The following is a 26,828-nucleotide window of genomic DNA, read 5'->3' as shown; positions in this document are numbered from 1 at the left end:
GTGAGATTTTCTAGTTGAAGATGCAGTCAACGTTCTTCTCCCATTAGACTTGTACTTAGAGCGCCTTTTTTTGCTCTTTTTCCTTCCACATATATGAAGATAACGATACCCCGCTTGATGTTTCTGGATCATATATATGGATCCCGCGCGCGAGTGGCAAGTACTTCGATTCGTGGGCTAAAAAAATTTGTACTAAAAAATTATTTTGAGAAGTAATAAGAAAGCCGTCCCAAACAAAGCCTAAATATAATCATTACAGTCGACAATTCTACGTTTTAGATTAGAGAAGATCAGTAGTCATGCAATTGAAAATTTAGATTTTGTTTGGAACAACTTTTTTATTGCTTTCTAAAGTAGCTTTTTAATTTAAATTTTTTTAAAAAACAGCAAAAAAATAATGTCTTAAAGCAGTCCCAAACAAAATCTTAGAGTAGTGTAGTTGTAGAAATATCGTACTATTGTGGCCTCCTTGATTTCATGAACTTGTTGCAGTTCCATGCCATCATTGGATATGGGCCAATGGGTTAAAGTAAGGTGGGCCAGCTCATCGGCCCATTGGATATGGGCCTAGCGGATTCAAATTCGTCTTGGATAAATCCCGTTTGTTTGAATGAGTAAATCCGAATTAGAAAGTCGATGAAGTACTTTTACAAAGCCATTTAGCTGTTTGGGATAGCTTTCTTGCTATTTTATTTCTCAAACATCAATCATAATTTTATTTGGCTACTTTTTTTTTTCTTACTTTCTGATTGCTTTTCCAAAATTTCTACAGCGAATAGCTATTTTTTACAATCAAAGTAGTTAAGTTATTTTCTCCATAATGACTTTACAACTAAGTTTATGAAATGTTGCAGTAGTCTCAAATAGACATGAAGTCTAGATAAGAACATTGGTATTAGATATGAAAGATCCCTCATATTAAGTTTCTTATTGATGCATCTTTTTACTTTTAGAAAAGCACAGAGAGACTTACTAGCAAGACTTCAACCTAAATAAGCTTAAGCTTATAGCCCTCAAGGTAGCTCATCTTTCTAATCCTAAGTGATCAACCTTAGTCCAAATTGAGCCCCATCACCCCTAATTTAGTGTAATTAACAAGGTTTAGTCTTAATTAACTTCAATTAGCTCTCAAAGCTTGGATAATTTGAATGTTTAGCTCAATATGACTCTTTAACAACCCAAATGGCTTAATCAGTTATGCATGTCCTCTAAATTATATAGAACTTAACCTCCTGTTTACCCAATTAGCTCTCTCAATTAATCCATTATTAGCAATATTAGTCCCATGATTAAGCTTAATTAGTTACTAAATGGACCAATTAACTTATGGATGAACTCAATTGACCTTAGGTCAATACAATTGGGCATTTGGTTAATTCAATTATCAATTTATTTGAAAATCACAAATTCTCACAGCACTCAATTGCTAATTGTTAGCAAAATCAACTTTCTTAGGCATTAGATAAGTTCTTCATATGAGATGGAATAAATAGATGCAACTAAGGGTTTGTTTGAGACAATTTTTTTTTTTTAAAAAATATTTTGCTTTTTAGATCGTGATCATATTTCTGTTTGACTACTGTTTTCTCCATGTTTTTAAGAAATTTTTGTGCTAAAGGCTACTTTTATAGCATTTTTAAAAATATTATTTTTCTCATAAAAATTTTACAGTCAATTTTATAAAAAGCTACAGTCATCCCAAACCAGCCCTAAGTCTTGAAAATTGGATTTAATGGGATAGAAACATTAAGAATTAGTTAATGAGAATTTTACAATGTTATTCATATATTTAGTTATCATATTTGAATTTTATCTTTTTTTTTTTTTAATTAAAGCATAATAAGAGGCATCATTTGACTATTATGTCCAATTATCCTCATCAAGAATAAATCAATGACATTACATCATGGTTTATTTATAAATAATATTCATAGTCTTATCATAGCTTATTATAGTAATGATAGTAAACTTATATTTCATTTGAGATAACTTTCTTACAGCTTTCTAAAGTATATTTTTAGTATTTTTGAAAGAAGTAAAAAAATAACGACCAAACAAAATTTTAAAGGCACAAAATTCATCATCATCGAAGTTGATATTAACCAAATTAAACTAATTTATGATTAGATTGAGGTTTTGTTTGGGACAGTTTTTTTATTGTTTTATGAAACAATTTTTTAATATAAAAATATTTTAAACTTGAAAATTTTTAACTAGAAAGTAGTAAGAAAGCTGTTCCAAATGAAACTTGAGTTTGCTGATTTGTTCAAAAGCTGAAGTACTTAAACAATCATCTGACTAAAGATATTTTATTTTATTTCATTAAGATGTCTTTTTCAATGTAAATAACTTGTTACAGATGTTGAACAACGCTTATCACTCCACCTAGAGCATTTTTATGCAATATATGAATGGAGATATTCTTTTTGAGCGTCAAACATATAAATTATATAGAGTGATTGTTTGAATAGGAGATCCCAATCTTCTTTATACTATTTCGATCCATCTCTATGAGATATAGATTTAAGGCTTCATTTGGAATGGTTTTCTTAATGCTTTAAAAATCATATTTTTAGTATAAAATTTTTTAAACTATAAATTTTTATACTAAAAAACTGGTTTAGAAAACATTAAGAAAGTTGTTCCAAAAAAAACTTTAGTTTCTTTTCATATAATAAAATAAATTTATCAACGCATTTATTAGCTCTTTTAAATTTATCTCCCAATTAAAAATAATATATATCGCATATAATTTTCTTACTTTAGTTCAATAGGAGATAAATTTTCCTAACACAAAATAATTGCCACTAAATTTATTTTCAGCTCTAAATCAAGGCTATATATGATTGATAGACACTATCAAAAACATGACATTTTCATGGCAGTTCATAGCGGCCGTTATAAACCAATGCTATAGAGAGGTATAGACAATGGTTTAATTACCCGCTACTAAAATATTCTAAATATTCATAACTTTGGCAACCAATTAATAGCGGAAGTTTTAAAAGCCACTGCTATAGGATAAATATATTTCCCCCCGTTTTACTGTTTGATGCCCTAGCCTCTGATCTCGCCTTAGCACTTATAAAATCGATGCTAAAGTCTTTCTAACGAACGCAAATATAGCGGATTTGCAGCGGTTCCTAAACCGCTACAAATAAATTAGCATGTGTTTAAACTGATGCAGTAGGTCCTAAAAAGTGCTCTGAAAGCCTGATTTATTAGTAGTGAGACAACTAATAAAACTGAATAAAGATCTTTAAAGCCCATTCTTATCAAATAACTGTTCACAAAATTCCTACATTTTTTTTTCTCTATCTAGTAAAAAATTTAAGATTTCATTTAGCTGACTTTTTTACTAATTTTTTAAAGCAATTTTTAATACAAAAATTTTTTAACAAAAAATTTGTGTATTAAAAAGCAACTTTAGAAAGTGGTAAGAAAGCCGTCTCAAACGAAGTCTAAGGCTTCGTTTGGTACGACTTTTTTATTGCTTCTTAAAGCAGCTTTTCACTAAAAAGCTGCTTTAAGAAGCAGTGAGAAAGCCGTCCCAAACGAAGCCTAAGACTCCTGCATTTGAACGTACCTTAGAACAATCTTAGTTAAGCATCATCATCCACAGCTTTAATATTTTTAATTAAATAGGAGCATTTTTTTAACACACCAAATACAATGATTAAATTTATTTTATAGGCCTTGTAATCACTTTGAATTTTATTATTTAATATTATCTAAGTTAAATATCCCTCAAGGCTGTGGTTCTTTGTTTCCCTTTTACTAATCTTAGTGGTATGACCTCACATATCTCAACAAATAAATCTCTCTAAAAGAATGACTTTGAATATATAGTGGCTGTCATTAATGGGCAGAAAAAGTTTATGGCTTCTTTTCTTGACTTCCAACTTTAGCTATTCAATCCATTGTGATGACTCTGATTAATTTTACACTTAAAAAAAAAAATTAGGATTTTGAGCTATGGGTTTATGGGTTGGGTTCGGATTGGTGTTTTGACTCAGTTATTAAATGGGTCATGTTTAATTTGGGTTAACTATATTCGGGCTAATTCAATTTTGAGTGGTATTTGAACCCGGCCCAATCATCAAACGGGTTGATGGGCAATAAATGATTTGCCATTTTTATGCAATTAATATTATATTGAAGTACTGTTAATTGTTGTTTTTATGAATAAACAACTCTTAGTTCCAACCTAGTTATATTATTTTGAAGTAATGTAACTCTTAGATGCCTCTTATGTCTTAGGTTGGTGGCATGCTTATTTCATAACAATTAGTAATAGCTAGGGGTGTCAATTTTGGGTCACGGGTTGGGTTCGGGTCGAAACCGAAACTGACCCGGTACTATTCGGGTCAACCCGAACCCGATCCGTTTCTGTAAACATCCAAATGGGTATGATCGGAGATTCAATGTCAATATCCAACGAAGGGGACCATTTAATCAATTTCATGAAACAATTACTCACAAAATAAGACCTATGCGCAAAGATCCTGCAATAATCCAGATCGTTGAAAAGCTTGATCAGCACATTCCGTTGGTTCAGAACCGTGACAGACACTTCACCCTTCAATTTTAGCTTAAAGAAAAAAGACCTAATAGCCTCAAGGGAAGGTCTCCGACTAGGAAATTTTCCAACAAGAGCAAATTCGAACGGAGCAGCCAACGCTTGGATTTCCGCCTCCGAAATCCACAGCGCCGGCATTCCACGATGAGAGGAAACCTTCAAATCAGGAAAAACAGGCGGAGAGGGGGACGAGCCCACAAGAGCCTCCTTAAACGACAGAGAAGAAGGGCACACCAGAAAACCAGGGTCCCGAAGAGGCGCCATAAAACAGAATAATAAAACACACACGAAGAAGAGCAAGAAAACTTCCCTGAACAGCACATGCAGCGCACAAGACGAAGAACACCGGCGGCTAGGGCAAAAGCCCTAGCCCTCCCCCGGGAGTGGAAGCGAGAGAGAAAACATTTTTTATCTGATTTTTGTTAATAGGGGTATCAATAAATGATCTAAACAAAAAAATTCGAGTTCAGGTTGACCTGCAAACCTATTTTTGATATGAAATTGACTCGTTTAATGTCTTATTTTTATTATTATTATTTTACTTGTGGGTATAATCTTCTCTTTTTTTACCAATTATGATAAATTTTATAGTTAATAAGTTATATAAAAATTTTTAACAAAAATGAGTTTATGGGTTGGGTTCGGATTGGTGTTTTGACTCAGTTGTTAAACGGGTCATGTTTAATTTGGGTTAACTATATTCGGGCAGATTCAATTTTGAGTGGTATCCGAACCCGACCCAATCATCAAACAGGTTGATGGGCAATAAATGATTTGGCATGTTTTTGCAATTAATATTATATTGAAGTACTGTTTATTATTGATTTTATGAATAAATTAACAACTCTTAGTTCCAACCTATTTATGTTATTTTGAAGTAATGTAACTCTTAGATGCCTCTTATGTTTTAGGTAGGTGGCATGCTTATTTCATAACAATTAGTAGTAGCTTGTGGCATGCTTCAAATTTATTTAAGTTAAATGATAATGCAACTTTAATGATTATGTTTAGTCCTTATTTATCATTAATTATTTCATCTTGTTCATGATATCTATTTTATTACCTATGATGACATTAAGGTTTATTAAATCCTAATTAAGTTTTTAACATTTGATGTTAATATAGTTGCATAAAAGTTTAAAGGCAATGGTGAAAGAGTAAGATAAATGATGGAGATTTATGAGAGGTGGTTCGAGAAGCATCGAATGGTTAGGGTTGCGTTCGAAATTAGTAGGCCGCCAGATACTCGATCGAGTGCTAGAGTTGATTTAGGTTGAAATAGCTTTCTTACTGCTTTATGAAGTAGTGTTTTATTATAAAAATTTCTCGTACCAAAAATATTTGTACTGAAAAAACTGTTTTAAAAAACAATAAGAAAATTGTTGTTGCTTTCTAAAACAACTTTTCAGTACAAAAATATCTTGAATTAAAAAATTTTATACTAGAAAGCCGTTTTAGCAAGGAGTACGAAAACTGTCCCAAACAAAGGTTTCGTTTGGAACAGCTCTCTTGATGCTTTTTAAAGCAACTTTTCAGTAAAAAAATTAAATTTTTTGTATTAAAAAACTGCTTCAAGAAGCAGCTAGAAAGTCGTTCGTCCCAAACGGAGCCAAAGTCTTAGTGTAACAATTATTAGTAGTTCAAATAACATTAGAACGAAGTGCTTATTTAGCAAAGTGTTTTTATTAGGATCCCATATAACTTTTTACCCATATTTAAACACTTTTAACGACTATAATATAACATCAAGCTTTCATTAATGTACTTAACTATGATACAACATCATAGACCAGCACAACAAGGAAAAATTATTCTGTACGGACAGCGTATCGAGGGTACCGAGTGGTACCCCGGTCGGTACCGAGCACGGTACCGAGGGCGGTACCAAGCGCCCAGTGATGTAGAGCTTTTTTATTGGTCTCTAGACACATTCGATGTCCGGACGCAATAATTACTCCAGCACAAGGGCTGATGTTCTCATTTTACACTCTTACTCTACTTAAAATTACATATAAAAAAATACAAGGAAAGAAATGTAACACAACCTAAGCTAATTCTATTCAATAATATACAAAGTCGTATTGAGTCGCTGCCTCCACCATGTAATCAACCATTCTATCAATCTCACCCCAATTCCCTTCTTCGAAAATCTCATTCAGATTATTCTCTTCCATTCTACTCCCACCATAACTCCCATCAAGCTGGAAGTAACAGCCACCCAAGTTCTTCTTTTCCTCTCCACTATTAGACTCAAAACTATTACTCTTCGAGCTCGAATCCAAGCTTTCATTTGCCTCCTTCCAGCTCAGTTGCTGTTTGTATTTCTTCAATGATCCATTTCTCTTTATGATTCTGCAAATAGTCCATATCTCCTGCGCGCAAATCCCCTCAATCAATATCAGTACTGATCAAGTTAAGAGAATTTGAATGAAAAAAGAAAGAAAGAAAGATTGGAATGTTCTTACTGCAGCTTGGATGCAATTGGGGTTCGAGGGGAGGCGATATTCGTGCATCATCCAATCTGTTTTAGTTCCTTTTCCAGCGCTTCCTTGGTAATAGACCAAGGACTTCTTCAGCCCAATCAGGTGGCCGGAGTTGTCAGAAGAGTATATTGGCCGGTCAATACCAGTCGCCTTCCAGAAGCCAGAGCCTGTGACTCTATTTGGTCTTATACTGTTTCTATACTTTCTCTCCCTCAAGCAGAAGAAGTACCATTCCTTCTCTCCCAGAATGCCCGCCCCTACACATATACAAATTCTTTATATTCATCAAATAAGCATTTCGTTAACTATATATCACCAATGTGAGTGTATTGAAGTAGTCATACAAGGGCGGAACAAGTCTTAATTTTCAGGGGAGCAAACTTATAAGTAAAAGTGTAGAGATTTCGTAGATATGTCGGTGGTCCAAGGGAACAGTGCCCCTATCCATGGAGGCATGTATATCTTTGATAGTCAAAGAAAACGTTTGTCCAACTCTTTTAAATAACAACACTCTTAAAGTTTGATAAAATTATACACCATATCTAATGAACTCACTTGTGAGCTCCCATGGGTCGTACTTGTAAATGTCTCTCTCCTTTATAATCTCCATTGAGATTGGCCTTCTCTCGGCCTTTCGCCGAAGATAGAAGCTCACTAGCTCCTCGTCGGTTGGGTGAAATCGGAATCCGGGAAGCACCACCTCTTCTTCTTCTTCCAATTCAATTTCACCTTCTTCCTCCACTCCATCACATATCATTTCTTTCATGTATCCACTCATTTTTTTCTTCACTCCTCACCTTTCCTTTTCCATCCAATGAGAAGTTTCTTACCTTCTTATAGGGGAAAGTCAGGCATGAGAGGAGATGGTTTAGTCCAAGTCAAGGTTTTGAACACTTTGAATCTCATAGAACGTTATGTTTATTGAAGTAATTTCTGGTAGAAGCGAGGAGGCAAACCTGACAATCACATGAGATGGGCTCCTTGCATTCAACAGTAGACGACGCAGTGGAAGTCAATGAAGACTTGAGAATTTGTATTTGACTGATTCGGGTAGGGGATCGTGGCCGTTGGATCGTTTGGTGACGGTAGCGATGATTGGACGTGAGGGAGTTTAAAGTGTTCCGAGAGTGAGGATATCTTCACGTGGATGGAAAAATGGGGAGATTGATGAACTGATCAGGCATTTCTAGAAGCTTCCGAATTTTATCTAAATATTATATTTTTATAATTTTCATAAGAGCGTTGACTCTTCATGCTTTGGGAGGCAAGTTTAAGGGCTGTTTCATTTAATGAAAAATAAGTGTAAAGGATTTTAAATGTATTGATTTTAAAAATTTAAATATTTAATTTGAAGAAAAATGAATATTGCAATATAAAATTTTGGTGAATTTCAAATTAAATAATTAGTTTAATTTCTGATATATTCAGAACTCGTCTATTTTTTTGGTCAAAGTTGGGAACTGCTCCTTCTCTTATTCATTTCTATAATTTGAGGGTAGGCAATTGCGCACCCTAGGGGCAATGTGGACCCTCCCCTAGTTGCTAGATTGGGCTATAGTTTTAGTTGTTGTAGTAGTCGAAATTAAATATAGCTATTGGAAAAAAAATATATTATCTGATTTTTCAAAAACATGTGAAACCATGTAGGAATATTTTTCTACCACTATCAGACTTTTCTGAAGGCTCCTGCATGCCTACCTACTCTTGCAATGGTAAATTTCATTATTGTCATGCACATGCTGATGTTCATTAATTTGAAGGAAATAATTTTGGGTTTGCACAAGTGTTTGATAATACTTAAGGTCTTGGATAAGAGGCTAGAAAGTGTAAGACAAAATAATGATATTTGAACATCTAAGAAAACTAGCCTTGATGTTAGATTTCTATAGTGATTGATATTTTATGTAAATATATTGTTTGTTATAATATATTAGAGTATCGTGATGCTATTATCAGTATTTTATATTTGTGCACTCAACACAACTGTGTTGTAGTCTTGACTTGAAGACAGAGAGTCAAGGGCGGAATCGCACCTAATTCTGAGGGGGACTAACAAAAATAAACTCCATTCTTCTCCTTCATTTAAACAAATGTGGAATGAAAATGTGCTTGATAGACTAATCAAAGATTGATGGTTCTATTGATTATGAGAAAAGTTGACATACTAAAATAAACTTCATTCTTCTCCTTCTTTTAAACAAATGTGGAATGAAAATGTACTTGATAGACTAATCAAAGATTGATAATTCTATTGATTGTGAGAAAAGTTGACATACCAAAATAAAAATCATTCTTCTCCTTCATTTAAACAAATGTTGAATGAAAAGGTGCTTGATAGACTAATCAAAAAATTGATAATTCTATTGATTGTGAGAAAAGTTGATACATAATAATAGATCAATTTCGTGAATTAAGAAATATGTAGTGGAACCAAACTTTTTTTCAAAAGAAAATAAATAACAATAAGAAGAGAACAAACACACAATCAAAAGTCAAAACAAATTTGTTTGAATCAAACGAAGCAAGCAGACCGAACAATGTGCCTAAGCGGAGAAATAGGTAGGCTTGAGTGAAGCATGTGAACAAAAGCGGAGTCGCTACCTCATCGGAGTGGTCGAGCGGCACAGGAGTAGGGGGACAACTCTTCTTCTTCACAGGCTCGCAGCAGAACTCAAGCCTTTCGAGAGGATTGTGGTGAGCCGAACAAGCAAAAGGCATGAAAAAGAGTTGTCTAGGGAAAACAATTTGTATGTAGGAAGGCAACAAAATAGCCCTTGTTCTACACAAATTTCTACTTACTTTTTTTTTTGTCCTGCTCCAACCCGATTACATAAATGAGTTAGAAATTCAAACTCATACCTGCCCGACCCAATTCCAGGTCAACCCGACCCGACACGTGGACCCAGGCGAGCACTGAGCGCAAGTCGATGTCAATTGTGCAAGAGCAGGATGGTGTGATCATGTAGTTGGAGTTAGGGCGTGGACACAATGTGGTCACGTGGGTCATTTCGTGTCATTTTTTGGTTGGCGGGTTGACCAGGAACTGACTTGATATTTCAAATTGGTCGGGAATTAGAACTCAAACCTAACCCATTTGTTAAACTAGTCGACTTGAAACTATATTTTCCAGGTCAAATTCGGGTCAAGTTTTCAAGTCAGGTCATAAGTTGACACCCCCAAATAAGAATAATATTTTTTTTCTAATAAATGAATCAACTCGTGAACCTACTTAAATTCGTATAATTAAGTTTGAGTTTGAGTTTGAATTTGATTAATCAATTGAGATCAAACTCAAATAAAATTGGCTCGAACTTAGCTCGACTCTTTTGCCCCCATTCTCATTCACGTGGCATCTATAATGCAACTACTACTTTGTTATAGGTAGTTCATTAAACAAAAAGATTAATAATAAATAGTCCTATTAGTTGATTTAATTTATATTTTGCTAAAAAAAGTCTGATATATATAATAATAATCATTCTAGACTTGCATGAAGATGACTTTTCTATATCATTAATTTTATGATGCATGATGACTAATTAACCCTTTGATCAATGATTAGTAATTAATTATACGTCATTCTATATTGAAGTTTTGGTGAATAATAGTTTGTTTAATGTCTAATTAATCTGTTGAGTGTATGATTTAACTAAATTTTTCAGAAAGACTTTGGAAGTTTAATCATGATAATTTATAATTAATTGGATCGATGATATTTATAAGGACTTACATGAGATCATCATTATTTTTTATTAAAAAAAAACAAGTTTATTCATTGAAATATTTAATTTTTTTAAAAAATCAAATTATTATTATTTGTTACTGTAAAATATTTTTTTTATATATATTTTTATGTCTTTAGAAATAACCATCATTGCCCACCACCGCCAAGACCGACCGCCACTGTCACTCTTATCGCTAACATCAAATGCCAGTGTAAACAACTGTCATCATCGTTGCGTAAATAAACAAAAATCAACGTTGCGTAAATAAACAAAAATAATATATTTTGAAGATATCAAAGATATTTTATTTCATCAAGAAAAAAATTATTTAAAATAAATATAATCTCAAATTATGGCCCCTAACTTTTCATAGTACCGCGGCTCGGTACTATTCGGTACAACTAAAATGTCGCATTCTGATTGATCTCCGAACCACGTTATATGTTCGTTCTCCCACTTTTGACCAATCTTTTTCTCCAACAAACTATCAACGTGAAGGTGTGTGGAGCTGCACCAGAAATGAATGACGTATAGAGCAAGTTTCAACATCTTTGCAAATTAATGCTGCATCCACTATAAGAGCTTTGACTTATAGAAAACATCAGAAAAAAAAAGTCTTAAAATATTCTGATAAATATTTTTTTATTAAAATACTCTAAAATTATTAATTTTATTTTAAAATATATATAATCTATATTTCACTATGTCAAAACAAATCCAATAAATCTGAACTCCTTATTAACTACAAGTTTGTCGGAATATCCTGACCTAAAAATTTAAAAAAAACATTATTATCATTACTAAATAATCATGGGAGGTCAAAAATTTTATTAAATTTTATTTTAAAATGAAAATTGTTTGTTTATGCCCTAATTTTCAATATTTATATTATATTAAAGTTAATTAATCTAATTAATATACTTTAATGTATTAATTATGATTTAATTGGCATTACTTAGATATACTTAATATGTTCAATAGAAAGTTTATTTAATAATATTTATATGCATTATTTAGCAAATTTAGCAAATTTAGGTTTGCATTATTTAGCAAATTTCTTTGCTTATCATAAATTGAGATATCATTAAATAATATTAAATTTTCATATCTAAAATGTTATAATAGGCATTTTCATAAGTTTGATAATGTTATAGTTTATCTACATCATAAATGATTCATAAGAGATTTAGGCTTCATTTGAGATTGAATTTTTTACTTGCTTCTTAAAGTAACATTTCGGTATAAAATTTTTAATTTTTGTATTAAAAAATTGTTAAAAAACATGAAGAAAGCCATACCAAATGAAGCCTTAATCATTAAAATTTGTGACAGCAAGCGATCAACTCTAGTGACAGGAGACATAGGCTTCATGTGAGACGACTTTCTTACTGATTCTTAAAGCAACTTTTTAATATAAATATTAAAATTTGTATATTAAAAAATTGCTTTTAAAAACAATAAGAAAACATCCCAAACGAAGCCATGGTGGTCCAAGTGGCAGGCTATGAGTGTCCATTGGTTGGTTGACATATATTACTAGGTGATCATCCTTTAAGAGCAATAGAGCCTGTTAAAGGAAGTCAAAGCAAAGATTAGGGAAATGGCTACATGGCATTCACTAAGGTTTTGTTTATGACGGTTTTTTTACTGCTTCTTAAAACAGCTTTTTAATACAAAATTTTAAATTTTGCACTAAAAAACTGCTTTAAGAAGCAATAAAAAAACCGTCCCAAACGACCCCTAAGCGGTAGGAATAGACGGCGATGATTGCCATATTGTCACTTCAAAAACAGCATAATCCTTCAACATAAAAGAAGAAATTAACCATTAATTATCAACAAGCATGGCACTCAAATGAACAGACCACATTGCAAAGGCAAGAAAATCATATTGACATCTAATGTAATCATTTCCAAACTCCATTATACACAATCAAGATGAACTACAACACTAGCTCTAACTACAAATTACTCTTACCAACAAGCTGCCTCTATTTTTGTTCTTCTGCCCACTCTGTAGTCTGTTCCAGCAGTTTCTTAACTTTCATTGCCTCTTAGCTAATATTTTCTTGAGCCCCTTCAAAATCTTTAAGAACCACATCATGTTCATGATAAATAGCGTTGATGGAACCCCAAGTGCTAAGCAGTATCCAAATGCATGCATTTGCAGAACCTGAGGTGTAAAATCAAGTGTATTATAATAGTCATAGATCATTGCTGAAGAAGATAGAGAGCTTCTACCTGATTAAAATGCAGGTAGATGTGATAGAACAAGTAGATGAACAATAATATCCGAGCTACCTGCATTTTTATAATCGCGTCTAGTTACGAGAAAACTTATCAGAAAAGAGTTGCTGGAAGTATTGAAAATACATATTTAACAATTAAACTTCTATATTTACTAATATACCACATAAAATCCCTTTTTTAATCAATTCTAACATTCCGTTTAAACCCTCCATCAAAAATAACTATCAACAACTGTCTTCCCCGTCAATGGCAACCTTTCACAGTGAATACAAGTATCTCATCACTTCAATGGAGTGTTAGAATAGAAGAAAAAGAAAATTTTAGGTGGTATATTAGTAAATATAGAATTTTAAGTGTTAAATATGTAAAATCCCTAATTTATTATTTTGCTATGGAAAACTCCATGCAAAGGCTAAACCGGAGCTGGGCAAATTAATGAAGAAACGGATCATGTATTTAAAACATAGAGACTACTTTAATTTGTGTATATTAGCAACTCTTCCAGATCAAATATAGCACTGATGAAATTACAGTTCCACTACTTATATTTATAGTATTTTCGAAGAATACAAGTTTAAATCGATGAATAAAGAAGAAAAAAATAATTAGAATATCCTGATCTAATTTTAGTTAAGATGGGATTAAAAAGATAATATGTGATATTTCTATTATATTTAAACTATAGGAAAATAAAGTGATTTCGATATACAAATAGATTAAAAAATAATGAAATATTTATTATAAAATGGGAGATAGTGGAGAGTTTTTCCTTCCTCTCGAATTGAAGGAAAATTGTATCTTGCAAGTGCTTTTCATCTATTAGTGGAAAATAAGTGTTTGCTTTGATTTCCTACGGATATCTCTCAATTTTCTCTCAGATTTCTCACTGTTTTGGGCTGTTTTCTGCTGTTGACAGCAGTTGTCTTTGTTTAGATGCTTGATTTGGGTTAGGTTTACTTGTGCATACAAGTATTTCCTATCAAATCGGTATCAGAGCATCGATTGGGGACCTTAGGCGCCTGAAATCCCTATTTAAGCTTTCGGCTTCCGGAAGAACGATGGCCGAAAAGAAGGTAGAAGTCTTGGAAGGCGAGGTCGGACAATTGAAATCCGATTTGGAGGGAAGATTCGTCGACTTTCAAAATCAAATAACCTCCAACAATGAAAGGTTGGAGGGGAAGTTCACCGTGATGGAAGAAATGATGAAGAAATTACTTGAAATGAAGATCAATCCAGCGATATCGGAAGTAAGAGAGACCACCGACGGCCATGGCATGGGAGGAAATCCAAATCCTTTGCGGGGAGGAGAAATTCGGAGATGGAGATCCCTGAGAGAGAGAACGACATGCCTCCTCTAGAGCCTCTTTCTAGGGAAGAGATGAGTATGAGATATGACAGAAGAAGTGCTGATTTTGGCGGGAGAAGAGAGGAATTTCAGCACCGAGGTGCTGAATTTGAAGGAAGAAGAGAGAAATTTCAACGTCGAGGTGCTGATATTGATGGGAGAAGAGGGGAATACGATGGTGGTTTGAGATACAATCGTCGGAGGGACGATCGGGACAATTAGGGAGCGCTTCCTTTGAGAGGAATGGGAGGTTATGGAGGATACCGGGGTAACGGGGGAGATCCTAAGGTGAGGAAATTGAAGATGCCCGTTTTTTAGGGTGAAGACGACCATGGTTGGATCTACAAGGTGGAGCATTACTTTGCTGTCAACAGGTTGACAGAGGATGAGAAGCTGACAGCTGCAGGATTGTGTCTGGAAGGAAAAGCTTTGGCATGGTATCAGTGGCGTGACAGGAGGGAGCCCATCCGGAGCTGGAGGGAGTTCAAGGATTTCTTATTAAAGCATTTCCGAGCCGATGGGGGAGGAGACTTCTATGAGCAGTTCTTTGCCCTGACTCAGGAAGGGACGATGGCGGATTACCAAGACAGATTCGAGTACTTGGCTAGCCGATTGGATCACATCTCAGAGTCGGCCCTGGAGGAGAACTTCATGAAGGGGCTTAAACCAGAGATACGAACAGCTGTCAGAGCATTGGAGCCGAGGAACCAAGGGAAGGCTATGAAGCTAGCACAGTTGGTGGAAGATCAGAAGAAATCTGAAAGGGGAGCTCAAGGAAACTATTCAGTGGGGTCGTACAGGATGACTACTACCCTCTTGCCTTCAAAGGGGGCAGCCTCAGTGAGTATGAAGGAAGCACCAAAGGATAGGACTGGAGGAGGGGGAAATGGGGGACAATTCAAACGGCTGACCGAGAAGGAGATGCATGAGAAGATGTCAAAAGGGTTGTGCTTCCGATGTGATGAGAAGTACATGCCCGGACACAGGTGCAAGGACTGAACTCTTCAGGTTCTCATAGTTTGCGAAGACGAGGAAGAAGAGGAGGAAGGTGGGAGCGGGTCAGAAGGGGAGGAAAAGTTGCATATGAATGTGGCAGAAGTCTCTCTGAACTCGGTAGTGGGATTCACTCCGAGTCACACTATGAAAGTAAGAGGAGAGATAGCTGACCGGGAAGTGTTGGTGTTGATCGATAGTGGGCCAACCCACAATTTCATTTCTGCCCAGATCGTTGACCAGTTGGGGATGGAGCTAATCGATACAGGGGGCTATGGGGTGATGATGGGCACGGGGAAGGTGGAGATGGGGAGAGGAGTTTGCAGGGGAGTGGTTTTGACCATCCAAGGGCTACAGTTGAGGGAGGATTTTCTCCCCTTAGAATTGGGAAGTACATATGTCATCCTGGGGATGAAATGGCTACAGACTTTAGGGGAGACCAAGAGCAACTGGGGTGCTCTGAGGATGGAACTGATGATAGAAGGACAGAGGAAGGTGATCCAAGGGGATGCAGGGTTGTCAAAGGCAGTCGTATCTCTCAAATCCATGATCAGATCCATACAGGAGGTGGAGGGGGATTTTTGGTGGAGCTGCAATGTTTGGAGAGGGTCAGTGTTGGGGGAGAAGGAGACATTCCACAGGTGGTGCAACCGCTCATACAGCAATATAGGGAGGTGTTCCAGCCACCCCAGGGATTGCCGCCACCTAGAGAGCAGGAGCACGCCATCCTTCTGAAAGAGGGAGTGTCACCGATCAGTGTTCGACCATACCGCTACCCCCAGATTCAGAAAGATGAAATTGAGAAGCTGATTAAGGAGATGTTGGAAGCAGGGATCGTCAGGCCTAGTGCGAGTCCTTTCTGTTGTCCAGTCTTATTCGTCAAAAAGAAGGATGAGAGCTGGAGGTTTTGTGTGGATTACATGGCCCTGAATAAGGAGACGGTACCAGAAAAATTCCCCATTCCAGTGATCGATGAGTTATTAGATGACCTGCATGGAGCAGTTTGTGTTTTATAAGATGAATCTGAAGTCAGGCTACCACCAAATCAGAATGAAGGAAGGGGACATTCAGAAGACGACGTTGAGAACACACATTGGGCACTATGAGTTCTTGGTGATGCCATTTAGGCTCACTAACGCCACTGCTACCTTTCAGTCCTTGATGAACAGGGTGTTCAAGCAGCACCTGAGGAAGTTTTTGCTAGTCTTCTTTGATGATATTTTGGTGTACAGCCAAACCGAGGAGGAACATTTGAAGCATCTGAAGGAGGTTTTGAGGATTCTACAGACACATCAGCTGAAAGCTAACTTAAAGAAGTGCAGCTTTGCCTAGTCTAGGGTGGAATATTTGGGACATGTAGTGTCTCAAGAGGGAGTGGCAGCCGACCAGTCAAAGGTTGAAGCAATGCAGAAATGGCACATGCCCAAGAACATCAGGGGGTTGAGGGGTTTCTTGGGACTGAGAGGATACTACCAGAGGTTTGTAAAGGGGTACAGTTCCATCGCTTGGCCGTTGACGGAACAGCTGAAGAAGGATAATTTTCTGTGGGGAGAGACGGCGACCCAAGCTTTTGAACGATTGAAGATAGCCATGACGACCGTCCCAGTGCTAGCTCTCCCAGATTTCAGCCAGGTATTCGTGGTGGAGGCTAATGCTTCAGGATACGGATTGGGAGTAGTATTGATGCAGAATCATAGGCCTATAGCTTATTTCAGCCAGGTGCTATCGACCAGGGCACGATTGAAGTCAGTTTACGAGAGAGAACTGATGGCCATCGTCTTAGCCATTCAGAAGTGGCGCCCTTACCTGTTGGATAGACATTTCATTGTTCGTACGGATCAGCGGAGCCTGAAATACTTGCTGGAGCAAAGGATGGTGACTGAGGAACACTAGAGATGGCTGTCAAAACTGTTCGGCAACGATTTTGAGATTCAGTATCGACCAGGGGTGGAAAACAAGGCGGCTGACGCCTTATCATGGTGTGTGGGGGAGTTTCAGGAGTTGACAGTTTCAGTACCCCTAATGGTTAACTGGGGGGCCATAAAGGAAGAAAACTAGTGGGATAAAGAGTTGGGAAAGATCAGGGAAGACCTGAAGAAAGACAAGAGTAGCCATCCGGGTTACTGTATTGAGGGAGAGAGACTATTATATCAAGGGAGGTTTGTGATGCCACGAACTTCCATACATATCCCCCACTTGTTGCAGGAGTTCCATGGCAGTGCAGTTGGAGGCCATTTAGGAGTTCAGAAGACGTATAGGAGGCTAGCAGCGGAGCTCTATTGGAAGGGCATGTATAAAGACGTGGATGAGCTGGTGGCAAGGTGTGAGGTGTGCCAAAGAAATAAATACATGGCGATGGCACCCGGAGGGCTACTCCAACCCTTGGAACTTCCAAACAGAGTTTGGGAGGAAGTGTCCATGGATTTCATTGACTGCCTACCTCGCTTAGAGGGATTCACAGTCATTTTGGTAGTGGTGGACCGCCTCAGTAAGTATGCACATTTCATCCTTCTGTGACACCCGTACACCACGATCTCAGTGGCAGCAGCATTTATTAGAGAGGTGGTGAGATTACACGGATTCCTTGGTTCAATTGTGTCAGATAGAGACAAAGTGTTCCTTAGTCAGCTTTGGAAGGAACTCTTCAGAATGCAGGGCACTGTTCTCAAGAGGAGTACCGCCTACCATCCATAGACAGACGGACAGACAGAGGTGGTAAATCGGAGTTTGGAGACCTATTTGAGGTGTTTTGCTTCGGAAACACCACGTAAGTGGGCGAAATGGTTACCATGGGCAGAGTATTGGTATAATAGTTCGTATTATTTTGCATCCCAAATGACCCCTTTCAAGGTACTCTATGGAAGAGACCCCCCACATTTAGTGCATTATGGGAGGGGAAACACGCCGATCTTTTCAGTTGAGTAGTATCTAGAGGAAAGAGACCAGGTATTGGAGTTAAAGAAACATCTAGGAAGAGCACAACAAATTATGAAGAAGCGAGCCGATACACACAGGAGAGACATACAATATGAAGTGGGAGAGAAGGTGTTCTTGAAGCTAAGACCCTACAGGCAAAAATCAGTAGCTAACACAAGAAATGAAAAGCTGGCACCGAGGTATTTTGGTCCCTATGAAGTCTTGGGGAAGATTGAAGCAGTGACGTATCGTCTAAAATTACCCTCCTCTGCTACTATACACCCAGTGTTCCATGTATCACAGCTGAGGAGAGCGCTAGGGGAACAAGTAGCTAGTGTTGAACTACCAGCATCTTTGACAGAGGATTTGGAGGTGGTCATGGAACCCATGGAGCTGGAAGGGGTGAGGGTTGATAAAAAGGGAAACAATGAGATGTTGATTAAATGGAAGGATCTTCTCGAATATGAAGCCACCTGGGATTCATATGAAATTGTGAAGCAACAGTTCCCCGACTTTCACCTTGAGGACAAGGTGAGTTTTTGGGATGGGAGTACTATTAAGCTGGCCCAGGAGGGGCTGGCTGGACCGGTCCAAGCAGGACCGGTCCAAGTTTATTCCAGGCGGAGGCCTGGCTGGGCGGAAAAAACAAGAGGGGCAGAAGCCCCTATTGGCCCCACTTGGGGTTAAATCGATTTGAGAGGGAAATTTTTGAATGGACTGTTTTAGGTATTTTATAATTTTCCTTTGTCTTTAATTAGGAGTTATGGTGAGAGTTTGCCTCTCATCTTAAATTTGACTATTAATTGAGATCTAGGATTTGTTCTAGGCTCTTGGCCGGAGATAGTGGAGAGTTTTTCCTTCCTCTCGAATTAAAGGAAAATTGTATGTTGCAAGTGCTTTTTATCTATTAGTGGAATATAAGTATTTGCTTTGATTTCCTACGGATAGATCTCAATTTTCTCTCAGATTTCTCACTGTTTTGGGCTGTTTTCGGCTGTGGACAGCAGTTGTCTTTGTTTAGATACTTGATTTGGGTTAGGTTTACTTGTGCATACAAGTATTTCCTATCAAGGCATCGATAGCAACCTATGGAACATACCATTAAACTAAATTAAAACATCAGCTGTAGGGAATCCATTTCAATTTGGGCTTCGTTTGGGACATCTTTCTTACTTCTTTATGAAGCAATACGTTTCAGAAGTACCATATTGATCATATAAGTGAAACAAATTTCATTTCATAAGAAATTTACTTTATATTTATTTTTTAAGAATGATTTAGGAGACTACAAAAAAAATGTCCATGAATATACTCTAAGAAAATCTATAGCCTTTGCTAAGAGAAACTCTACTTACCAGCCATGCAAAGAACATCAAAACGCCATTAATAAGATATGCACCTGATCGTTTCATGCCTGTGGTATCGAGAAACCTTTAAGAAAAATGCAACTGTCAGGTAATTTTAGCAGATAAAAACAGGATTTAAATATGCAGAGAAATTTTAATCCTACAAGGATACCATCGCATATTAATCCCTGGCGTAGTTGTCTCAGAGATGAGAACCATATATGTATACAGCTGTCCTTCACCAGTTAACATTGCATAAGCAATTGCACATAGAGAAAGTGAATGATGTAAGACCTGCAGAAAGACATTGTCATTGAAAGGATAACAACTTTAGAATCAAAAATTTAATAATAATAGCGTTTGCCACAGTAATTAGATGGTTAAACCAAGAGTTCTGCTTCTTGATCAATAAGGACTATGGAACAAATTATCTCACCGCCCATTTCTTGTGAAGTTTAAGGTTTTGTTTGGAACAGCATTCGTACTGCTTCCTAAAACAGCTTTCTAGTATAAAATTTTTTAATTCAAGAAAATTTTGTACTAGAAAGTTTTTTTAGAAAGCGATAAAAAACTGTCCCAAACGAAGCCTAAAACAACAAGATGAATCCTGTTACGAGATACAAGAATGATTGCTACTTACATATTCCAGTCCACCAAGGCAAGGGTATGACCAAAACATCATTGCAAGATCTGTGAGAAAATACCCAGCTGAAACCTGTGATAGGTACAGAACACGGCCTGATGTAAGTGATCCAAACAAATTTAAGCTCCAACATAGCATGCTACTCAAGAAGTATAGAGAATTACACCGAGTGAGAAAGTAGAAATATTTGAGCTTCGCAATGTAACAGGCCCCTCGATTTGATCAGAGAAGAAATCTGAGAAGAAGACCAGGTATAATGACATTATTGTGATAAAAATAGCGTGGGCGCTGGACATACCCCTGCAAGAAAAAAATTAAACAAAAAATAAGAATTCAAACCAAAGGCTTCAAGAAGAGTCTCATATACTTAGCCCTTCAAACCTGTTGTTCCATTCAATCCTTTGGATCTTCGTAAGAGAGGCATAACTCTTTAGATTGACTGAACTAACTAACTGAGAAAGATCATAAGCCTGCAAAAGAAAAATGAATGTAAAACAAATTGTAGTGCAAAAACTTATACAAAAAGATCCCCTTGGACATATTTTTATATAATATCCGTACAACAATAACAACAATAACAAACCTTCATCCCACTATGTGAGGTCGGCTATATGAATATTTTTTCTCCATTGTGTCCTAATAAGGGTGAAATTCTAATCTAAATTTAATAAAGAAATGTCATTTCTAATATTTTCTAACCAAGTCTTTTTAGGTTTACCTCTAGCTTTCTTAATATAAGTCAAATCTAATACATCTACTTTCCTAATCAGGTCATCGAAAAGCTGTCGTTTTATGTGACCAAACCATCTAGGGCGACTCTCTCTAATCTTATCTTCCACTTGAACTACTCCAACCTTTTCACATATATTCCATTTCATATCCTATCTTTAAGAGTAAAGTCACTCATCCATCTAAGCATCCTCATCTCTGCAACACTTAATGCTTCTCTTTTCATGGCCAACATTCTGCACCATAAAGCATTGTAGGTCCGCTACCATCTTATAGAATTTTCTCGTAAGTTAGAGAGAGACTTTTCTATCACATAATAAGCCCGATGCATTCCTCCACTTCAGCCAACCAACTTGAATCCTACTAATAATATCCCCATCTATTTCACCAGCACTCCGAATAATAGACCTAAGGTATCTAAAACGTGTGCTCTTATTAATGACTTGATCGCCCAAAGTCACAATCACCCCACTATATCTATTATTACTACAATTACACTCCATATATTCAGTTTTAGATTTACTAAAACGAAAGTCTTTAGACACTAAGGTTGACCTCCATAATTCAAGTTTACCTTTAACTCCCTCTCTAGTTTTATCAACAAGAAGAATATAATCAGTAAAAAGCATAAATCAGGGTACAACCTCTTGCAAATGTCAAGTGAGAATATCCAATGACTAAAGCAAAAAGATATAGGCTTAAGGTTGATCCTTAATGTAATCCAACTTAAATAGGAAAATACTTGGTCAAACCACCTCGTGCTTGAACACAAATAACTCTTGCATACATATCCTTAATGACTTGAATATAAACATTATTAATCCCTTTCTTATGTAGAACTCTCCATAGAACTTTTATTGAAAGTTTATCCTATGATTTCTCTAAATCAATAAAAATCATATGTAGATCTTCCTTATTCTCTCTATACTTGATGAGGACATCAAGAAATGGAAAAATCTACTAGAAGTGTGATCGTCGATCAACGGCCACGATTACATCACGCTACTTATGATTTTTATATTTATGATTGATTTATTATTATTTTTTATTTTATGAAGTTTATTATGCTTTTCCTTTTTTTGCCCTTACTTAAGGGCTTAAGTATGTGTAAGCCCTAGGGGCATTGTAGTACTTTTTATTTTCTCATTGTATGGGCTATTTAAAGCCCCCATCTTCTTCTTTGAGAATTAATGAATGAATTATAAAAAAATTTCTGCATCCATGTGTATGGAGAACTTGAGAGTTCTATGAGAGAACTTTGGTGAAATCCCTTGGTGAAGGGCAACAGATCACCCACCAACCTTGAAGAGTCGGGTTCGTGGTTTTATTTTCTATCTCCTCCTCTTTTCTTCCTCCACCACCGTCGGCTCCACCTTCCTCCCCTCCTCCCACGGTCAAGCTCCACCCCACACCTAAACGGCCGCCCCTTTTTTTTTCCCATCGTCCCCTACCCTCCACCCCACCACCGGCCTCCACCACCACCACCCCAAGCCGCCGGCTCCACCTCCCCCGCCCAAGCCGCCGGCCACACCCCATGCCTTTCCAAAAATAGATTCATTTAGATTTGGAAGTTATTTGAATTCGAATTTCAAAAGAGTTTTAAAAGTCAAAGCTTTCCAAATTAAAGTAGTCTAAGTTTGGAAAGTCTCTTAATTAAATAATCAATCAATCTTTGAGATTGATTATTTAATTAATTCAAATTCCCACACTTTCCTAATGAAAGATGCCTAAGTTCGGAATGCCCATTAATTGGTAATCAATCAAAATCTGAGATTGATTATTTAATTAACTCAAATCTCCAAATACATTGCATCTAGACCTCTTCCTCTCTCCCTCTCTCCTAGGCCGAAATCCCCCAAAGCTCCACCTCTTTAATTCCTTCCAAAATCACACCTCCACTTTTGGAATTAAGTCCCAACCTCTCTCTTACCCGCTGCCCCCTTAGTTCTCCTCTCTCCCCTTAATTTGATTTTGATTCAATTTGCCACCTAAGCATTGGAAATCAACTCCTGAGGCTCCCCACAGCTGTCCACAAGATTCTCCACTCCATCCTCCAATATCTCAGGCGCTCATTAGGGAGAAATCCCTGGAAATTCCGCCTCCTGCATGCTGGCCAGATTTCTGGATTGATCCCACCCACAATCCTAAGGTTGGAATCCATGGTAGCTGCTGTCCAGAACGTCCCAAGCATTAGAAGTTGTTGTCCAGTTTTTCCCAAGAGCCAAAACTGCTGTAGCATTGCTGTCTAGAGTTTCTGGACAGCATAAGGAAGCTGTAAACTGCTGTAGCATTGCTGTCTAGAGTTTCTGGACAGCATAAGGAAGCTGTCTTGCTACTCAAAAACCACCGTGTGCTGTGTGCTGCCCGGAAGGTTCAGGTTGCTGCCCAAACATGCCAGCCGAGATTAGCTTGCTGTCAACCATCCTGAGATCATCAAATTAAAGTCCTAAGGCGGCTAGGAGTTGGGAACTACTGTCTACTACCTCTCAAACACATAAACACCACACCGGAGTGATGGTTCTTGTTTATTTGGGTGATCTTTTCTCCTACTCTTTTATCTTTTAATCACTCTCAATTGTAGCTCTAATTGAATCATGGAAAGTTGTGTTAACTCTTACCGCTAAAGCCTAGTATTTATTAAGAATTTTGTGAATGATCTTTCATAGTACTACTCTTATTGTTAAAGTAGGGATTTCTCGTTGAAACCTATCACGTATGCAACGTTACGAATAATTGATTCTTTTGTGGCTTTTACTTTACGCAAGTAGCTTGGCCTAAACTAGTGTTTACCGCTCTTTGTGTTTTACGTCATTGTTTGAATCAACCTCAAGTTCTAATTAAGTTATTCTAAATCGTTAAGCGTGCAAACTCCTTATTTAAATCTTATTTTCATATATGTCCTGCATCAAAAGACCAAAAATACATTCCGTTGACACAGCAAACAACAAATGTAATTTCATTAAATTATCAATGTATCAAGATGTTATTTATTTCTCCATTTCTTTGGATTCCCGCCCCTCTCAAGGAAAATAAATAGCTAACAAATACCAGAATTAACACAAGAAATAGGAAACCCGAGAACTAAAGAGTCGATACAAGGATTTTGTTTTAGTTGATAAAAACAAATATCATTCAGTATTACACGTGAAAGATCACTAGAAAATCAGCTTTAAAGAAAGCTTGCTGCCAAACTATGGCATCATGAAAACTAGGAAAGAGAACAAAAAATGTTTGCATAAGGATTGTCCTATGCATAAAAATAACAGTATACCGAAGACCTGAAAAAATAACAGTACACCAAAATCCTTAAAGGCCCAAAAAATAAAAATTTTAAAAGATAAATGAATAATTCAAGAACACTAAATATAAAAATCTAAAATGTTGATGAGTACAGAAGTAGAAAAAGTAAGCATATTGACACAACAGGGGTGAGACTTTTATGTATTCTGTTTGTCCAGAATTACAATTTTCCCGGTTATAAATTGGGTCTTTAGGATGTAGCTTATAACGTGCAAATGGAACAGTAAGGTCATATCGCAAGGAACAAAGCTCACCACCCTGCAAACAAGGAATGCATACCAGCAGCTTCTATTATAAACATTCAGCCTCAAATAACAGAAAAAAATAATTTTAAAAAATCATTTATAATCACTAGAATTTTCTTGTCATTTGTGATATCCTAATATCGTTACATAGAAATAATGCCAACCCACTGAGAAGACACCTTTTTCACAAGCAGCAAACAAGACCCCCCAAGAGGAAGCAAGTCCTTTTACATAATTAACTAAGAAATTCATTGATTACATTCAATTACCACACCATATATGGAATAAACAGTGTCGAAGCTGCTGAAACATTGAAGATATTTAAAAAAAGGGTAATCAATGCGCATAAGCCATAAAGTAAATATCTCATGACTAATCCCCATCTATTTTATCATCGCTTTGAACAATAGACTCGAGATATCTAAAACGTGTACTCTTTTTAATGACTTGATTGTCTAAAGTCACAATCCCCCTATTAGATCTATTACTATTAAAATTACACTCCTTGTATATGGTTTAGATATACTCAAATGAAAACCTTTAGACTCTAAGGGAGTAAAAATTATCTAACTCATCAATCAATAGATCAAATTTGCTTTGTTTCATCTAAACGACAATACCTCCTTGCTACTAGTTTAAGGATCAAATTCCAACAAATTAGGAATCTATCGTTGTAGCAAAATCTGACAATTTTGTCTCAAAGATTGTGTATATTATATGTACATTTTCATGAATTGGAATTGATAACTATCAATAAATAGTATTGAAAATGAAGTGATACTTAGATCATGTTTAAGTTGGATTCATCATACAAAAGAATAGGAAAATAAATGAAGTCTCAACTTCTAAAATAAAAGTGATTGGTTAAAATAAAGAAGCATCTCATAAGTATTGCATAAGTTAGAAAATCATAAAAACTACAACAAGATTGACTATATGCATCTATGTTGGCCTATAAAAAAGTCATTTGCATGCAAGTTAATTCTGAAAAAATTTGATGTTACAAGATGTATATAATAAAACTAAGAAACATCTTACGAAGAAATAATTATGTTGAATTTAAGGTGGAGCACCAATTGTAATTAAGGCAATGAAACACAGGTGAGTTGGGCCATGTATATTTAAGGCAAATGATGCATCAGATATGCGAGTAGATAATATTAATGTGAAATATTTGGGAAGGAAAAATGGTAGATTAAACCTAACATGAATAAAGTGAAAAAAAGACTTGGAGGATAAGTTTATAATTTTATTGTTGATGATGATGAGACAAGAAAAGTGAGAAGACACATTACAAAATTCAAAATGAGATGACGAGCTTAAAAGCAGTAGACATATAGAAGAATCTAGTAATATGAAATGCGGTCATGAGTTAAAGAGCTTAGGGAATGCTAAAATTAGTCATCAATGCTTGAAGAAGTTGATAGTTTAGATAGCTTGGGTAAATTACAAGAAAACCTAGAAGTCATGCTAGTGAGAAAGTCTCAAAGAGAACCCAGTATTGGATAGGGTTATCACAAGAAAGTTCTCATGATAACTAGTGATATAGAGAGTCTCCAATTAAAATCGTTAGAAGGCACGCTTATAAAGAAGCCTCGAATGGTAGCTGGTGTTGTATACTGTTTTCACTAGAAACTCTTCATAAAAGCAAGTAGTAGACATTATCTCCACCCATCTAAATACCATAATGCATAAGCCACTGAAAGTATAACATTTTCACTTATTTAAAAACATATAAATACTATAATGCATAAGCCTCTGAAAGTATAACATTTTCACTTATTTAAAAACCTCAAAGATACATGTTCTCATTTTATTTAGAGATACAAGAAAATTATACTAATTCAAAAGATTTGAAAGGCATCTAATGATGAAGAATGTACTTATTAAAGTTCATTTATGACAACACATTTAACAACAACAACAAGCATTTATTTGATAGGAAATACTTGAGTTCGCAAGTAACCCTAAGGTAATACTTGAGTTCGCAAGCAAACCTATCTCCCAAAAGAAGAGCCAACAGCAGATTTGCTGCTGTTTTCGGTACAGGAACAGCCCAAAACAGGGAAAAAATAGAGGAAATTGGAGAGAAAATCAAGCAAACAAATTGTATTCCACTAGTAGATGATTGAAACAAAGCAAAGATACAATGTTCTTCAATTCGAGAGGAAGAACAATTCTCCTAATCTCTTGCAAAGCCAAGAGCCCAAGCACCCCAACCCTAGATCTCAAATCTCATTCAAATTCAAGATAACCCTAATTCCCCCCCCCCCCC

At 36.2% G+C, this 26,828-nt stretch overlaps 3 protein-coding genes across 5 annotated transcripts in view; all 3 read right to left on the bottom strand.

The window, feature by feature from the left end:
- Positions 1-6,292: 6,292 nt before the first annotated feature.
- Positions 6,293-7,865, bottom strand: LOC110115485 (transcription factor JUNGBRUNNEN 1). Of its 2 annotated transcripts, XR_003702850.1 has the most exons (4): positions 7,618-7,865; positions 7,045-7,319; positions 6,576-6,951; positions 6,293-6,536 (listed from the first exon to the last, which is right to left on the bottom strand). XR_003702850.1 is itself a non-coding variant. In XM_020848733.2 (3 exons), exons 1-3 carry the CDS (start codon positions 7,838-7,840, stop codon positions 6,640-6,642), a joined length of 810 nt encoding a protein of 269 aa, XP_020704392.1. In that variant the 5' UTR covers positions 7,841-7,865; the 3' UTR covers positions 6,293-6,639. The 2 variants fall into 2 exon arrangements, 1 of the variants encoding a protein (XP_020704392.1); XM_020848733.2 differs by having other exon boundaries at positions 6,293-6,951.
- Positions 7,866-12,607: 4,742 nt separating this feature from the next.
- The window catches only part of LOC110115488 (transmembrane protein 56), a 34,437-nt gene continuing 20,216 nt past the window's right edge, over positions 12,608-26,828 (bottom strand). For both annotated transcript variants that reach the window (XM_020848738.2, XM_020848736.2), the window contains 7 exons: positions 20,661-20,749; positions 20,444-20,579; positions 20,277-20,351; positions 19,809-19,930; positions 19,646-19,721; positions 13,028-13,087; positions 12,608-12,959 (listed from right to left, as the gene is read on the bottom strand). In XM_020848738.2, coding sequence (XP_020704397.1) covers positions 12,831-12,959; positions 13,028-13,087; positions 19,646-19,721; positions 19,809-19,930; positions 20,277-20,351; positions 20,444-20,579; positions 20,661-20,749 — 687 coding nt within the window. In that variant the 3' untranslated portion in view covers positions 12,608-12,830. The remainder of the gene's footprint in view (positions 12,960-13,027; positions 13,088-19,645; positions 19,722-19,808; positions 19,931-20,276; positions 20,352-20,443; positions 20,580-20,660; positions 20,750-26,828) is intronic.
- Positions 24,513-26,828, bottom strand: part of LOC114581034 (transcription termination factor MTERF2, chloroplastic-like) — a 6,405-nt gene continuing 4,089 nt past the window's right edge. Inside the window, exon 3 of the mRNA XM_028700325.1 lies at positions 24,513-24,566. Coding sequence (XP_028556158.1) covers positions 24,559-24,566 — 8 coding nt within the window. The 3' untranslated portion in view covers positions 24,513-24,558. The remainder of the gene's footprint in view (positions 24,567-26,828) is intronic.

This window comes from Dendrobium catenatum, unplaced genomic scaffold (assembly GCF_001605985.2).
Source record: "Dendrobium catenatum unplaced genomic scaffold, ASM160598v2 fragScaff_scaffold_1483, whole genome shotgun sequence".
Taxonomy (NCBI): Eukaryota; Viridiplantae; Streptophyta; class Magnoliopsida; order Asparagales; family Orchidaceae; genus Dendrobium; species Dendrobium catenatum.
The sequence above is the reverse complement of the archived record's forward strand: the minus strand, read 5'-3'. Positions and strand labels throughout refer to the sequence as shown.

Bases quoted from the DNA above. Each gene is read 5' to 3' on its own strand.
- LOC110115485 (XM_020848733.2), bottom strand. From the start codon at position 7,840: ATGAGTGGATACATGAAAGAAATGATATGTGATGGAGTGGAGGAAGAA. The intron at 7,320-7,617 runs GTGAGTTCATTA...GTATATGTGTAG, and splicing joins CGACCCATGGGAGCTCACAA to GGGCGGGCATTCTGGGAGAG. The intron at 6,952-7,044 runs GTAAGAACATTC...ATTTGCGCGCAG, and splicing joins CCAATTGCATCCAAGCTGCA to GAGATATGGACTATTTGCAG.